The sequence below is a fragment of the Cornus florida genome, unplaced genomic scaffold (genome assembly GCF_030987335.1).
Source record: "Cornus florida cultivar Cherokee Brave unplaced genomic scaffold, ASM3098733v1 CherokeeBrave_3.0.0_Hap2_Chr04, whole genome shotgun sequence".
Taxonomy (NCBI): Eukaryota; Viridiplantae; Streptophyta; class Magnoliopsida; order Cornales; family Cornaceae; genus Cornus; species Cornus florida.
The window spans coordinates 40,012,969-40,030,816 of NW_026775574.1; the positions used below are offsets into that span (position 1 = coordinate 40,012,969).

The 17,848-nt window shown below is 36.1% G+C and overlaps 1 protein-coding gene across 1 annotated transcript in view; it reads left to right on the forward strand.

Moving 5' to 3' along the window:
• Nucleotides 1–13,756, forward strand: part of LOC132303181 (DNA topoisomerase 3-alpha) — a 120,377-nt gene extending 106,621 nt beyond the window's left edge. Inside the window, exons 19-24 of the mRNA XM_059800340.1 lie at nt 1,297–1,375; nt 2,213–2,284; nt 2,899–2,982; nt 11,642–11,806; nt 12,366–12,486; nt 13,360–13,756. Coding sequence (XP_059656323.1) covers nt 1,297–1,375; nt 2,213–2,284; nt 2,899–2,982; nt 11,642–11,806; nt 12,366–12,486; nt 13,360–13,594 — 756 coding nt within the window. The 3' untranslated portion in view covers nt 13,595–13,756. The remainder of the gene's footprint in view (nt 1–1,296; nt 1,376–2,212; nt 2,285–2,898; nt 2,983–11,641; nt 11,807–12,365; nt 12,487–13,359) is intronic.
• The last annotated feature ends 4,092 nt before the right edge of the window (nt 13,757–17,848 follow it).

Consider the following 17,848-nt stretch of genomic DNA (forward strand, 5'->3'; position numbering starts at 1 on the left):
CAGAGATGCGTCAAGGACAACTCCTCTCTGTTTGTGGTGGACTTTATGGAAGGAAAGGAATAGGAGATCCTTTGATGGGGTGGAGACTCCTTTGGGGGTGTTTAAATATTATGTTCGTATCTAAGAAGCACAAATACTTCTATAAAGGTGCCGTGTCTGTGTCAAACCCGACACGAACACTTCATGTACGCGTTTTTGATACTTCATGGACGTGTCCTTAATTTAGAAATATTTTTGTTAATTTGGACACTTGGCCGATACATCTCGGACACTTGGCTAACACTTTCTACACTCTGCAATACAAGTCTTATGTAATACAAATGTATGACAATATTTGAAAATGATACAAATACAATTCAAAGTATCCAACCTCTTCGTATATTAAGAGAAAATGGACACTATATATGTTGGAGAATATTATTATAGAAACCTTAAATTACTCCACATAATATTGCTCTAAGAAGTGAGAATATTGTAGGAATGATTTTAGTCTATGACAGAATATGTTATAAAATCAATTCTATCATAGACTAAAATCACTCCTACAATATTCATAGAGCAATATTTTGTGAAGTAATTTAAGGTTTCTATAATAATATTCTCCAACAATATACATGTCATAACATGTAATGACATTTCTTATATATGACCAAACTATGATAATAATGACAAAGTGGGAGAGTAATAGCATATATAATAATAGGATATTCACATAGATTTTATTTTTGATAAATAAGATATTCACATAGATGTCTCCTCTAAGTTATGTAACATGTTCTAATTATCTTTTTTAATAAAACTATAAATGGTAATTTTTTATTTATATTAGCCGTGTCCACGCTGTTTCCGTGTCCTACTTTTTTAGGATTTGACATGTTGCGGTATCCATATCATATCGTGTCCAGTCCCGAGTCCCTGTCTGTTTCCACTACTTGGCTGATTGAAAATCTTTCTTTTTAACAATCTTATAATCCTTGCTTTCCCCAAATGTTTGAATTTGTTTTTTTTTAATCACTCGTCTCTTATTTGTGTACTAACAATGCACCTTCCCCTTTTTATTCCAACTTCACCTTTTCTTTCTTTACATGACTAGGTGAAATAATTCATTTTAAGGAGAAAACTATGTGTGTGTGTGTGTGTGTGTGTGTGTGTGTGCGCGCGCGTATCTCTATCTCTTATGGACCATAACTTTATGAGATTACCCTGGGTAGATTTTTCTAAGAATTTATGTAGTTCAATTTTTCAAACTTTATTTATTTATTTTTTTCAAGAGCTATATTTCCTTCATCTTTACAGTGTAGGAATGTTGTCTGGCTTCCGGGATCCCTATCAGAAGCATCTGTTACCACTAATGTTTGCAACACATGCACTCCAGGTTAACTAGACTGTTTAGTCTTCTATATCTAGCGAACTAATTGTGTTGCATGCATATTATCTTTTCATTGGTTGATTTAATGGGTTCGTCGTTATTAGAGCCCATTTGGGATTGCTGTTAGAATGATGAAAGCGCTTTAAACAGTGGAGCTGTCACAAAACTGTTGTTAGTAAAAAGCGTGTTTTGTGTTTAGTGATGCATTGTTTAAAGTACTTTTTAAACTTGAAGCACTTTTAAATTTGTTTGGTAAAAGTGTTTATTGTAACAATTCTATTACTAATTTGCTATATTACTCATACACTAATAACAATGTTACATAATATTAATTTAGTATTATCCATTCATATGGAATGATTGCTGGTTAAGATGAAATAGGCTTGATACATGGGTATACATCTATAGTATGGTAGGGTTATCTTTAAAAAGATTAGATTTTCACTCTACGCGATCTATAGTGTTTGTGCGACTTACTAGATAAAATGAGAATAGTGGCGGTGATGTAAATCGGCAAGGGATGAAATTGTATTTATATAAAAAAAGAGAGGGATTAGATTGTCTAAAAAAAGTAGTTACCTACCTCTACCTAGAACGCAATACTAAAAGTTTCAGTTTCTCACCTCAAGTAAACACGCTTTTTATAGGAAATATCTACCACCTAAAAGTCTTCTTGTTGTTACGAAACACATCTAACTGCATTTAAAAAAAAAAATAATAAAAAAAATGAACGTGCTTTTAGTGGTACAGAAACAATCCCAAATGGGCTCTTAGTGTATCTAAGCACTCATTTTCTTGCTTCAGATTTGATTTATGTGCTGATCATAGAGAATTGTTTCATAGGTCCTGTTTTCAAGATTCAATTTAAGTTCCGAAGGTTGGAGATACCACCAAACTACAGTGCTGACTACTTGGGTATGCTTAGCTTCATAAATTTTTAGTGACTGCATTTGTATCATCCTTGCATCACTTTGATTTTACCTACAAAAGGTGGTTTCTCTTTTTTTACAACTTTGTTGTATGCATATAATTAAAATTTGGCCTTGAGTGTGTAATCAGTTACATGATGCATGAATATTATTTCCTAAACATCAGTTGTGTGTTTTACTTTTTACACGCTTTTAGATCCACTATGTATGAATGTTTTCTTCTCTCTGCTTCCTTTTTCTTTTTCTTTTTCTTTTTTTTTTTTCTTTTTTTTTTTTTTTTTTTTCCCTCCTTTAATAAATACTTTCTAGTCCTAGTTGTTGAGAGTTTGCTTCTACACAATTGTTTGACCTTAAAGTATTTGGGAAACGTTTTGTAATCATCAGGTATATGGTGATTGAACCACTATTTTTTATCAAGTAACTTCTGGTGTCAGTTGTATTAACACTGACATCAGCTTCTGTTGCCATCATCCGTCCAGAAATGTGACATTTCTATCGTTGGCCTAGTAATACTATTTTTCTACACAACCATACAGACACATATTCTAGTGTTCTAATTGCTGCAACATTATTTCTTTGTTTTCTTGTGTATCTTCTCAGGTTGCATTGGTGGCTGTGATGAGATTCTGAAACAGTTGGTAGAAATTTGTGGAACTGGCTCCCGCAATCTATCCAGCACACCTGGTTTGAATTTGATGCTATTTATTGCTATTTTTTAAATGCACTTGCAAGTATACCATATTGTGCTGTCACCATGTGAACTATTTCTTTTTTTTTTTCTTTTTTTTTTTCCTGCAAGATGTTTTGAAAGTATATGTAATGGCAACTGTTATGCTGGATTTGTCAGTTTGTTCAAATTTTCACTCGACAAAGCAACATGTTGATATTTGGGGATGTATTTGTCCTGGCAATTAACTCCCACATTACACATGGGGAGAGTCAATCTCTCTTTTTTGTCCTAGCAATTAACTCCCACATTACACTTGGGGAGACTCAAGATTGAAAGAAGAGGAAATACCACTAGGCCACAGGCCTTGGTAGATTTGGATTTATGAAATGTTTATTATAATTATAGTTTTAAAGTTGACATGCCACTAACTCTGATGTGGTATTATATATTAGATGTGTGGTATTAGACCTGATATTGGATAGAGTAGAAATATATAAAAAGAAGAGAAAGGAGAGAATTGTGTAAAGGCTTGAATGATATGATTTACTCATTCACAGCTCTAGTATATTTATAGATAAAATGAGCACATGCTCATATTACACAAAAGGAAACTAAATCAAATCAAAATCAAATCACAACTTATTGTAAAGCATATTCTATAGCATAGTCAAATTTCTGCTATTATGGTAAGTTATACCATAAATCGTGGTATCATATATGCTGACACTCCCCCTTAAGTTGGTGCGTGGATATCTGAAACGCCCAACTTGGACAATGCATTCTCAAACACAATCTTGCTGACGCCTTTTGTAAGAATGTCTGCAAGCTGCTGAGAGCTTGTGACAAATGGAGTGCAAATTTGACCAAAGATGATCTTCTCTTGAATAAAGTGACGGTCCACCTCTATATGCTTAGTCCTGTCATGCTGAACAGGATTTGCTGCTATGCTAATGGCAGACTTGATGTCGCAGTAGAGTGAGAATGGAAGCGACACTGAAAGGCACAAGTCTGTCATCAAGGTTTTCAGCCAAAGCAACTCACCTACCCCAAGAGCTATAGCCCTATACTCTGCCTTTGCACTAGATCGAGAGACAGCATCCTGCTTCTTACTGCGCCAAGTAACCAAGTTACCACCAATAGTGGTACAATAACCTGAAGTACACCTCCTATCTGAAATTAATCCTGCATAATCAGCATATGTCCAAGCCTCAACACGTAAGTGATCATGATTGACAAACAAAATATGACGGCTTGGACAACCTTTTAAGTAGCGAAGGATCCGAATAGTTGCATCTAGGTGAGGGGCACGAGGAGAGTGCATGAATTGACTCACAACACTCACAGCATAAGCAATGTTAGGTCGAGTCATGGATAAATAGATGAGCTTCCCCATAAGTCGTTGATACTTGACAACAACTCCCCCTCAGAATCAGCCAACTGATGATTTTGCTGAATCGGAGTATCAGCAGGACGAGCGCCAAGCTGACCAGAAGCAGAAAGCAAGTCAAGAACATACTTGCGTTGAGAGATGAAAATGGCAGTCTTGGAGCGAGCCACCTCAATGCCCAAGAAGTACTGTAGGGGACCAAGATCCTTAATCTCAAACTGACGGCCAAGATAGCTTTTAACCTCATCAATTCCGGTAGTATCATCGCCGGTAAGAACAATATCATCGACATACACAATGAGAGCAACTGTCTTACTGCTTGAATGACGTAAAAACAAGGTATGATCAGCTGCACTTTGATGGAAAACAAACTTGAGCATAGCAGTGCCAAAGCGATCAGACTAAGCTCGAGGAGACTGCTTGAGGCCATACAGAGAACAACGAAGACGACATACCATACCAGAATGAGCAGGAGAACGAAAGCCCGGAGGAGGAACAAAGTACACCTCCTCCTGCAAATCACCATTGAGAAAGGCATTCTTGACATCTAACTGAAATAGTGGCCAAGATCAAATTGCAGCAACGAAAAATAATACACGGATGGTATTCATCTTGGCAACAGGGGCAAAAGTCTCCTGATAATCTATGCCATAAGTCTGAGCGTAACCCTTGGCAACCAATCGGGCCTTGTAACAAGCAACTGACCCATTTGGATTATGCTTAACTGTAAACACCCAACGACAACCCATAGCCTTTCGTCCAATAGGAAGCGGAACCATGCCCCAAGTCTGATTTTTCTTAAGTGCTTGTAGTTCTTCTGTCATAGCATCACGCCATTGAGGTTGTGCTAGTGCATCTGCAACACTAGAAGGAATAGGAACCGATGCAACAGAAACAAGAAAACTCCGATAGGAGGGTGAGAGAGCATAATCAGAAACAAAATTAGAAATAGGGTAAGTACAAGAACGTTTACCCTTTCGAAGAGCAATGGGATGATCATCAAGCGAAACAATAGCTTGAGAAGGCGAAGCCAGTGCCGAAGGAACTGGGCAGTCGATCGTGGGAGTAGAAGCTTGTACCTGTTGTCTCTGACTTTAAACCTGTGAAAAAGGAACAATTCCCCCTGCTGGAGGGGTATCACGAGGAGGAATCATAGAAGAAGAAACAGGTAATGGTAGAGGAGTTGAAGACGGAAGAAGGTGATCATCCATTATATTCAATGGGAACCATTCACTCTGAGAACCAACTGAACCACTATTGTATGGTGCATACTTAAAGAAAGAAACATCAATGGATATAAACCGCCGACGACTGGGAGGATGGTAACACCTATAACCTTTTTGAGAGTGAGAGTAGCCCAAAAACACACACTCCAAAGCCTTGGGGTCAAGATTTGTATGAGTCTGCCCCAACTGCTGAACAAAGCACACACACCCGAAGACTCGCAGAGAAATAAAAAAAAGAGATGAATTGGGATGTAAGATTGAGAGTGGGGCTGCAAAGTTAAGAATCCTAGAAGGAGTCTTATTAATGATGTAAACAGCGGTAAGAACTGCATCTCTCCAAAATGACTGGGGAACATTCATGCCAATGCATATTGCTCTAGCTAAGTCAAGGATGTGGTGATTGTTTCTCTTAGAACGACCATTCTGTTGAGGAGTTTTAACATTAGTCATCTGATAACCGTTGTACCTCCCCATAAGTGTACTCTGTACCCTGGTTAGATCGGAATTTTTTAATAGTACGACCATATTGAGTCTGAACCATTGTCATAAAATTTTTAAAAATGGTGTATACCTCACTTTTGGTTTTCATAAGATAAACCCAAGTAACATGACTATGATCATCAATGAACAGCACGAAATATCGAAATCCAAGACTAGAAGTAATTGGGCAAGGACCCCACACATCTGAATGAACAAGATCAAAAGGTGTTAAAGCAGATTTATTACTACTAATAGGATAATTGGAACGAACATGTTTAACCATATGACATGTTTAACAGGATAAATCTGACACTGCCACGTTACAAAATAAGGAAGGAAATAAATGTTGCAAATAACCAAAAGAAATATGTCCTAAACGCATGTGCCAACGCATAAGCTGGGCTTTATTAGATGAAACAATATTAGAAAATGAAGCTGAATGTGCTTGAGGTGACAAAGGAGCATCCAAAAGGTATATACCGTCCACTTCACGCCCACTGCCAATCGTCCGTTTCGACACCAAGTCCTGAAAAATACAATGAGAGGGAAAGAACGTTACACTACAATTTAATTGTTTGGTAACGCTACTAACAAAAATAAGATTTGTAGTCAACTTTGGAACATGAAGTGTATTTGACGAAGTTAATGAAGGAGTAACTGATATGTGACCCTTCCCAGCAATGGAAGATGGGGAGCCATCTGCAAGGCGGACCTTGCGTTGGATAGAGCAGATACTATAAGATTGGAAGAGTGCGGACATACCAGTCATATTGTCCAAAGCACCAGAATCAATGATCCATGGTGTTGGAGATATAGATCCGCTATGTGCAGACGCAATAGTACTTGAGTGGGCATAAGTGGAGGTTGGCTGAGATGATGCCTCCATTTGGTTGAAGAATTGCTTGAACTTGTCTAAATCAGCTTGAGTCAAGGTAACTGTGGCAGAAGATGTAGAGGCAGGGTTGTCAGGAGTTGACAATGAGACTGGTTGTGTAACAGAATGTGCAGAGGACCGAGGCTGTTGTTTCTGTTGAGGTGGACGTTCATGTTGAGCATAACAATGAGATTTGATGGGACCAATTTTTCCGCAATGGTCACACCGTCCACGTTGTCGTCCCAGAGGAGGATCGGTGATAGTGCTCTGAACTGACTGGGATGGTGAAGTTCCAGAAAGGTTGGGAACCCGAACTGCCATAGCAGAACGATCAACAGAAGCAACACCTAATGGATGAGTCCGGCGGCTCTCATCTGACAACACATCCTCAAGAGTAGGGAATGAAGATAAGCCCAATAAATGAACACGAGCATACTCAAACTCGTCGTTCAACCCGGCAAGAAACTGAAACACTCGATTCTTCTCCTCAATTCCTGCATATAAAACTGCATCATTTGGATCCTTCCAAGAGTGGAAGGAATCATAATATGACATCTCCTCCCAAATAGCACGAAGCTTGGCGATGTAACCTGAAACTGTCAAGTCACCCTGAGAAATCCTGGTGATATCTCGCCCCAGCTGGAAAATTCGTGCATTATTCTGCCTCTGAGAATAAGTGCGTTGAACTGAATCCCAAATCTGCTTAGCAGTCTTCATAAACATATAGCCAACAGCTATGTATGGTTGCATGAAATTGACTAGCCAAGACATAACCATAGCGTTATCTGCAAACATCTGTGGATATGCCTTCTCTGACTCAGCTGGCTCTTTCTCAGAACCAGTAATATAGCCAATCTTGCCTGTGCCACCAATGAACATCTTGGCAGACTGTGCCCAAATCAAATAGTTGGAACCATCCAACTTCACTGTGGTGATTTGAAGTTCTGGATTTTCTGATGAGTTGGTGGGAAAAGTGGCACCACCACCCACAAAACGTGAGCCAAGAGAATTAACAGTCGAGGACCCTGAATCTGCCATAATCTGTCATACGACAATAAAAACTCGAAAAACACCACAAATTCTGTTAATAAATCAAAGGGTCTCCTTAGACCATAAACAACAACAATGTCTCCTCAGACCATTCCTGAAAAATCCAAATACATACCTTTTTTAAGGAGCGATGCCCGCTTACATATAGCCAGACAGTCTCCTTAATATCCGGAACCTCTTTGTAGACTAATGTTTTTTTACCCAAGCCCTTCTCAGTGTTGGAAACCAACTATCCCAATTTACCCAACCCTAGAAGAGTGAAAAAGAATTTGTAAAACTTAAAAATACCTGTTTTCAATCACAAAACAGCAACACAGAAAAACATGTGTAGGCAACGTCACATGATGTCACAAACAGCCTAAGGTAGCTGTCGCACAAGTAGCAAGGCTGCTAAAAGGTGCGGAAAGGTGTTGGCTCTGATACCAAGTAGAAATATATAAAAAGAAGAGAAAGGAGAGAATTGCGTAAAGGCTTCAATGATATGAATTACTCATTCACAGCTCTAGTATTTATAAATAAAACAAGCACATGCTCATATTACAAGAAAGGAAACTAAATCCAATCAAAATCAAATCACAACTTATTCTTAAGCATATTCTATGGCATATTCTATAGCATAGTCAAATCTCTGCTATTATGGTAAGTCATACCATAAATCGTGGTATCATATATGCTAACATATGCATAGTCAAATCTCTGCTATTATGGTAAGTCATATCATAAATCGTAGTATCATATATGCTAACAGATAGCATATTAGTTTTCCATCACAATCATACATAATGATATTTCCTTCTAGTGTAGTTTGTTAAGAATCATCAGAGGTGTTACTTCCTAATGACTATGGCCAAAGTAACAGATGTCGTCTTTGCAAGGATGCCACATTCTTGATAATGGAAGAGTTAGGTTAATAGGATTTAGGTTGGAAACTGTGTTCAAAATGTGGGCTCTAATATTCCTTATTTTTATGTTTATTAGAGTGTGAAGTTCGTTAAGTTAGTTGTGGCACCTTGTCCAAGAGCAGATCCGGTATTCGAGAATTATTGAGGCGGCAGTAAGGTAAATACAATTTTCATTTGGACACACACCAATTAGGTTCACGCAGACATCCACATAATCTAGGGTTTTCTAAAGAATGTTTTGATTTATAAGAGACTGTTTTAAATTGCATATCTTTAATTTTGGAACTTTACTTAAAAGTGATTTTCTAAATAGACAAGGGTGAAGGCCAGCTCGATCAATCGAGAGGAATTAATCCGGAGTTACTGCCATTGTGTGGACTGTTGACACATGGATTGGTTGATCTATTCTTTTGGTTCAGTTACAAATATAATTGGAGCTTTTAAAATACTACTCTCACTAGTTGTTTTCTAATTCTAAACTTTATAAAAAGGCACCGAAAGTATGAAAAACCTAAGCACAATATACCAAAGCATCCAAGCATACTTCATTGCATCTTTGTGCATGCTAGTGATCTTTGATTGTTAGAAGTTTTTGTTTTTGACATTCATCAAACATCTAGCATGGTGCGTGTGTCCTTTGGTTGTTTAAATCTCTACTGTTGCGGTTCAAGTGTCTTCAACAACAAATCCATTCACATAAAGGTGTATGTTACTGGAAAGGAGATCTGAAGTCTATGGAGAAGCAGATTTTCTTTAATTAGTTAAAATTTTAAATTATAGTTATAATTAGTTGAGATTCAAATGTTAGTTAAAAGTAAGTTATAGGACATAGTCACCCTCTATAGGTATAGATCACGACCTTGAGGGTTACGATGCAATAAGTTTTTTTTTTTTTTCCCAAATCAGTCCGTCAGTTTTCTCAGGATATTTTGTGAGAAATTTCAAATAAAGGATTAATATGCTGTTTTGTGGAAAAAAATATGTGCCTTAATAAGAAAAACTAAAAATTCCATGGTAAGTCAAAGAACTTCGAAGTAAAAATTTCATTTGTTGTCAGAAATATGTACCGAAACCAATCATATCTGTGCATCTTGCTTGAGATTGTTGCACAAATTTCAAGTCATAGTATAAATGGAGGTAAGTTTCAGAGGAAATTTTTTCTATCTGGATAATCATAGAGTACAAATCCACCTCTCTCTCTCTCTCTCTCTATATATATATATATATATATAATTGTAATATATGTTTGGTGACTGATGCAAAATATGAAAAAGAAAAAGAAGAGGCAGAATGGCCACATTGGTGTTTCTTGGCATGCATATATGCTTATATCTTACTGTAAATAAGATTCAATCAAATTATTTCTTCCAATGTTTAATGTTTTGAAAAATGATAAAATGATCTGTATTTTATGTCTAAATTTTTAAAAGTATTTATTTGGGAAATTGTGAAAATTAAAAATCTATACCTTTTAAACACTGTCAACAATGATGTAGCGTATCCCAAAAATAGTCATCATCTCAGTAGGTTGACTGGAATTTTTGAATTTGGAAATCTTGTACCATAATCAGAAATCTATGAGATATAGTGATATGCATATCCTTTTGAACAAATTCCAATTAATGAACTGGATGAACTTTTCAATTTTGCACACCTTGATTCAATACACCTAAAGCTACTAAAAGGAATATATATTTGGAAACACAAATTATTCTCTCTCTTTTCAATCAATTCTTTTAGACTTGAAGTGGCATAGATGGTTAAATTTCTCCTGTAATCATCTCTAGCCTCCTCTCACTTTGAGCTTCCTGATTTTCATTAGAAATTGATTTTGAGTGTCAACTGACACAGATTGTCTATTGCTGTTTAAAAACCAGTTGTTATCCCGTTAGTAAAGTTTATCTTACATCTCATTACTTGATTCATCATGATACCACTTTATAAGAGCTCATGAGCTTATTGAATATCTTACAACAATTTCAATACCAGTAAACACTTTTAAAATGGTTCTCAGTAAGTTTTTAGCTGTTGGAAGTTCCAAATTTCACCACTGGATTAAATAAGCTATCTTTTACAGTTGTCCCTGTAGGAATGATTATTAATTCGTTATGTGTATGGTACATGAATCCGGATGCAGCATCCAATTTGAGTTGTGTCAGTTCTGGAGTGATTTTATGCAATCCATTTGTGTGTGTCTCCTCTCCTTTCAAAAGTGAAAGATGGAGGGTTCGAGTCTTCCCAAGTGTGCATAGTGGGAGTTATTTGCCAGGAGAAAATATATATATATATATTATGTGCGTCTCATGTCAGTTCAACATAATTTTCAAAGTCTACTTCTTGCTGTTTTGGTAACCCCACCCCATCCCCCCACCACCCCCCCCCCCCCCCCCCCCCCCCCCCCTCCGGGGGGGCGAAGTAATTCTTCCAATGTTTGGTACTGAGACCAAGCAGTAGCTCATTGTATTCCTCTTCTCACATGGAAGGTTGAGGTCTGAGCCCCCATTGGAGCAACGGTGAATGTTCGTGGTTCACCTCTCAAAATTAAATAAAGAAATAAAACAAAAAGGAAAATATTTAGTATGCAGATAATTTGATGTTGAATTCTTTCGTATTTCTATCCAACATACTTCGAGAATTTGTTTCTATTATGTAAAACAAATAACAACAGAGATAAGGGGAAGGAGGGAGAACTGTAGAGACTTTTCTATGGTCGGTTATTAATCCATAGACCTGACTTTTGTAATATTTCTCCAGCAAGAGGACGGGGACGCACCACATCATCCAGCAGCGCCCAACGAAGTAATTCTAGACAGAGTGCTTGTACCCATTGCAATCAACTAGGTCATTCTTCAAATGATTGCCCTTCACAGGCTTCTCACTTTCGCAGCGTTCGATCTCAGGAAATGAACCCACAAACTGGTATTTTTTTCTAAACTTTTATTATGATTAGTTGTAGCAAGTTTGACACTAGGTTTTATAAGAGAGCAAGACTCTTCTATTTAATCTTTTTGATCTTTTCCAATTTTAAAACAATTAATAAGCATAAACTATGTTACATGGACTCGGATATGTGTGTCATCATTGTCATGTGTGGGTATTATCCACACATTGGACATGTTAAATCCCCAAACAAAAAGAAACATGGACACTACTAAATATTCATATTATTTAATATTTTTATTTTTTTTTTCAGATTAAAATAATGCCTTTATTTAACATAATGTTCAATATTGGCATTTCACTCATATTGAAGAAATGATATAATAAAATTGATTATTGGACATTTGTTTGCTGCATGTATTCCCCTACCCACAAGGCATAGATAGAAGTATTCTTTGGGATAAATGAATTATCCAGTGGATTTTGTTGGTTTCAAAATTGATGATTTTAAATTTTATAACCCAGCTTCTCTGTCAGACTGTCACCACTATAAGGGTTTAACTGCATAACTAATCTTATAAAGCTTTTGTTAATGCAGGAGAATCTTCAATTCCTTGTAATACATGTGGTGCACCATGTGTTTTACGCACTGCGAATACCGCAAATAACAGGGGAAGAAAGTTCTACTCATGTCAATCTCAGGAATGCGGCTTCTTTGTGTATGTCCAGCTAGACTTCTTCACCCTTTTTGTATAAAACTGTCTCTAGATGTGAACTATTTTGACCTTCTATTGGCTTTAGACCTTGCCCTCCCTTTCTTTTCCTTCCCTTGTTTCCATCAGGTACTGAAACATAAACTGTTAATGAATGTCATCTACATATGGTTGCATCTACACCTTGTGCAAAATTAGTGAAGTATTTAAATACACTATTTAACAACTAGTAAGGAATAAAGTTTTGTGGTTCATGAGGTCTGGTCAAGGGAAGTCATCTGTGTGTAAAAAAGACATAGGACACAGGACAGAGAGGTCTTGAAAAAGTGATTACTAAAATGATATATTTTTGTACAAACCGTACAAGAAGTGGTGGAAGGGAGCTCCACCTGAATTAAAATATAGGGACGGAAGAGGGATGGATGAGGCATCTCTAGGGAAGGGAGTGTGCCTTCCTCACTTTTTGTTTTGTTGAATGGAAGGGATTGCAGAGAAGATGGATGAGATGACACCTTTCTTTGTTTGGTTAGAAAGAAGAGAAAGAGAGATTTTATATATATTTTTAGTAGTATACCCTCATTGTATTAACTAATACTTCTCTAATATTTTGGAAGGTAGTAATCTGTTGTTGCCATGAGTTGAACTAAGAATAAGGTCCAGAAATAGAAGTAGCTTATTGGAAAATGAATCTTTAAACAGGACATCATCCATCCATATAGTTAGAAAATAAGCAAGTATCTTCTTCTTCTTCTTTATATATATATATATATATATATATATCTTTAGTGAAAGTCTTTTAAAATTCATGAAAAAAAAAAATAAAAATAAAAATTGGTCTTTTGAATTCCAATTTGTACTTTTTTCTTGCCTGTAATGCAGATGGGAGGATAATATGAATAGTAGAGGGGGAAGAGGTGCCCCACGAGCAAATATCAGTAGCTCGGCATCTAATCCCCTCAGGACGGGCACCCATGGCAGGCGTGGTCGGGGCAGAGCGCATGGCACTGGCACGACATTTGTGTCAGCAACAGGTGATCCTGTATCAGATAGAAGGTGTTACGTTTGTGGTGATGCATCGCATTTTGCCAATGTTTGCCCAAATCGTGGTATGTGACTAATGCCCTTCACCTTAAGAGTACATGTTGCAAGTCTGTGTATTCAATTGGAGATGATTGGAGGCAGAAAAGAAACATATCCGGTACCTTTTTGGTTCTTGTATGTTGCAGAATTCTGAGGAATTTTGAATTATGTTATATTAATGTATTTTTGATCTGTTAATCAATGTCGTGGTGTTTGAAAGGTCTGAAAACCTTGAGGCTTACCTCTAGTCAATGTTCAACAACATTGTCTCAGTGTCAACTTTAAAACCCTGCCTTCATGACATCATGCCCTGACAAGACAGTTAAAGCATCACACAATCGAATGTAGTTTGTGCACGTACACACACGTGTATATATATACTGTTATGATATTAAATTACAACTTCTCTCAAGGAATATATGTTTTTGCAAGTGTTGGGGCCTAATGCATATGCTTCATTTGCATGAAACTTCAAATACCTTTGCCTCAAAAGATCATAAATTTGTCCAATTTCCGTTGTCCTTGAGGAAGGGGAAGAGGTGGTGGCGAATGGGATGGAACTGGTAGGATGATCCATCTGCAACGAACCCTATTTGTCTATTCCAATATTCCTTGGCAGGATTGTTATATTGCTTGTGTCCTTGCTTTTTAGATATGATACATGCCCATTGTGAATATGAAGGATTTCTTTTTTACTGCATTAACAATCTCCTTTAGGCTCTGTTTGACCAGATGGAAATAGCAAGAAAATTGAAATGACTTTTTTTTTGGCGGTGGGCGGGATTGTCTAACTTGGTCCTTTAATGTTCTGCCCCTGCTAGTGGTCTGTTTGTCACTGTCTCCAAAATCGGTCCACTGTCTAGTAAATTTAGAGAGAAGCAGTGTCCCTGTCTCTAATAAATTGTATTGAGGAATGAAGTGAGGTAGATCACTCTCTCTTGAACTCCCCCTATGCAAATGAGATTTGGTAGCTGTTTGGGTCACTAATGGGATAGAAGGTAGACAGATTTTAACTCTTGGGTTTTCTAATAATTGGTTGCAAGGATAAAGAGCATACTTTTCAAATTTCTCTAGGACTTTATTTAAGTCTGCTGCCTTGCATCCTACAGGGCTGGTAAAGATGAACTAAAGTACCTGTTGTCATGCGGAAACATGTAAAAACATCAAATTGATACTTTGAATTTTGGTCAGAAACGTTTTGACACTAAACAAAACAAAATATTTTTTTTACCAAATTTGTTTTTTCCAAAAACTTTCCCACGATCCCCGACCTAAAACAGAAACACAAAAAACAATGTGTTCCAAACAGCGCTTAATAAGTATTTCGTTCCAGTTTGGTTTTTATTTTTGTTTTTTATTTTTTTTTGTGCTGTCAAGTGCAATAATGATCAGAAAGTGGGTTATGGTTTTGGTCATTTTTTAAAAATGTAACTTGACAGTTAATCAAACACGTTGGAGGAGTACATTATTAATACATTTTTGAAGAAATTAATTTAAGGAAAATGGAATAAGGACTGAATTGAAAAATTCGATTGTTCACGTGTCAATATGTTTAAAACATATTTTGTTTAGGACAAAACTACCTTGTTATCAGCTCCCCCCCCCCCCTCCCCGGCGACACACACACACATATTATGTTTTGTTTACCTTGAGTGCCTCCCCCCCCCCCCCCCCCCGGCGACACACACACACATATTATGTTTTGTTTACCTTGAGTGAGGCTTATATATATATATATATATATAGATAATATGTTTTGTTTACCTTGAGTGAGGCTTATTTATCACCGAAACTATTGGTTTATATTTAATGCAGTTATTCAGCACAGAACACGATAAGTAATTTTTTAAAGGGAAAATTACATATAAATGGAGTCAAAGTTTCATATTTACTTAGAGACTGAGTCAAAATTTCATATTTCTCTAAAATGGATTGCTGAGGTGGCACATGATTTTTTACTGTTTAAAAAATTGTGGTGCCTAAAATGCCCTTCCCTAACAAAAAAGTAGTACCTTCAGTTCAAAAAAGTAGTACCTTTGGAGAAAAAGTAGTACCTTCGCGGGTGTTTAAAAAACATGGTACCTGGACGCCAAAAAGTAGTACCTTCAGTTCAAAAAAGTAGTACCTTCGAAGAAAAAGTAGTACTTTCGTGGAAGGGTATTTTAGGCACCACAATTTCTAAACAGTAAAAAACCATGTGCCACCTCAGCAATCCATTTTAGAGAAATATGGAACTTTGACTCAGCCTCTAAGTAAATATGGAACTTTAACTCCATTTATATGTAATTTTCCCTTTTTTAAAATTAGCTTGTTTGATAACCATTTAGGCTACCACTTAAAATATTACGTATTAGCTTAAAACATGCCAAAATTTTAAGCAACACGGACCTTGTTTAAGGAAGACGGTGAGTGATACTTTTTATTTCCACTTTCCATTTCTATTTTCTTTAGGTTTTGATGGATTTTTATTTTCACGGTTTTGCTCTTGGGCTTCACCCCAAAAGGCTTCGTACCAATTGGAGGTGACACATTTACATATAAGCACTTCACCTTTCCTATACCCAGGCGATGTGGGACTGTGCACCGCACCCGTAGCTCGCCAGTGTGGTAGCCTGACAGTGTCTCTCGCACCCACCCACGGCACATCCGCCCACATGGTCATCACAATCCACCCCTCTTGGAGGCCCGACGTCTCCGTCGGCACACTTCTGGCTGGGTTAGGCTCTGATACCATTTGTAACGACCCACTCCACCACATGGTATGATATTGTCCGCTTTGGTCCTGAGCCCGCATGATTTTGCTCTTATATATATATATATATATATATATATATATATATATATTGTGCATGGTTCACTCAAGTTTATAATCAATAATTATGCAATGAAACCATCACACCATTTTTATGAGGCAAATCTATATATAAATAAAAATCAAATGATTTGTTCGTGAATTCTAATCCCGTTCTCATAAATATTCCATTTTCACAAGTAATTCATTTTATATATTGATTTTGAAATTTTTATGATCAATTTTGACATTAATATCCATTGTTAAATTGATATATTTCTTTGGTGAAATCAATTATTATTTTATATATATATATATATGTTCATGTTTTATGTGTAGAAGATATTCAAGGTAAAAATGTAATATATACAATATTCAGATTTCGGCTTTTGCATTTAACAAACAATCTTAATGAATTCAGCGCTTACAGTATCAAACAAGTTTATAGATTAATATATTCAACACCTTAAAATTTTAGCGCTTATTATTCAATACTTAAAATTTTCAGTTCTTAATTTTCAATTTTATCAAACAACAGAGCTTGTGACTTGCCACATTTATTGCTTCATGTGTTAGACTAATTTAATTAATATGTTTTGTTTAGGGGTGATATTAGTCCTCTAAAATAGTATAATGGCGCTCTATATTCATTCTTAATAAAATAAAATATCAAAAATACCGTTATTTAAGTTACTTCTCTTGTCCATTCTCGTGTTCCTAGAATTTATCGCAGTCTTCAAATTTTTATATATACATTTTTCTAATTTTTTATACCTTTTAATTTTGCATGGTTTAAAAATATTTAATACTGTTGAAATCCTTTACTTTTTAATCTAATTTTCCTTATTCTATTTTATTCCTTTAGAAATTTGAATGCAAAATCAGGCCATTGTTATTTTTATTATTTACTAATATTATTTCAACTGTCCATTCATATACATATGAAGACAAATATGAAGCCACTCACAAAACAATTCAAAGTGTCCCACACTATATTTTTTTTTAGGGAATATCACCACGCTTTGTTTGATTTGATGATTTATGAATATTTATTATTTTAATTTAATGAAAGAATGAGTCAAGCATCATATTATATTTTTGAAACGCGAATATCACCACACTTATGTTTAATTTGATGGTTTTGTATTTTGTTACTAGAGAGGTGAATATTATTTCATATAAAAATGGATTGATTATTTAAATATATATGTATCTATATAATATAATAATATTATATATATATATATATATATATAGATGACAAATAGAAACATCCCCTATCTTTGATTATATAGTCAATGGCCCTCATGATTTTGTGCTGAAATCTCATAGGAGATTTACCATGATTTGAGTGTTCCCTTGGCGTCTTCAAAAATCAAATTACGTAGACTTGAGGTTGATTTGGTCAAGTCACATTTGGTGGCTGAGATAAAAAGAAGACGACGGGGGTTGAGATAAAAATCAAATCATGTGTTTGAAAAAAGTATTCACTGCCCT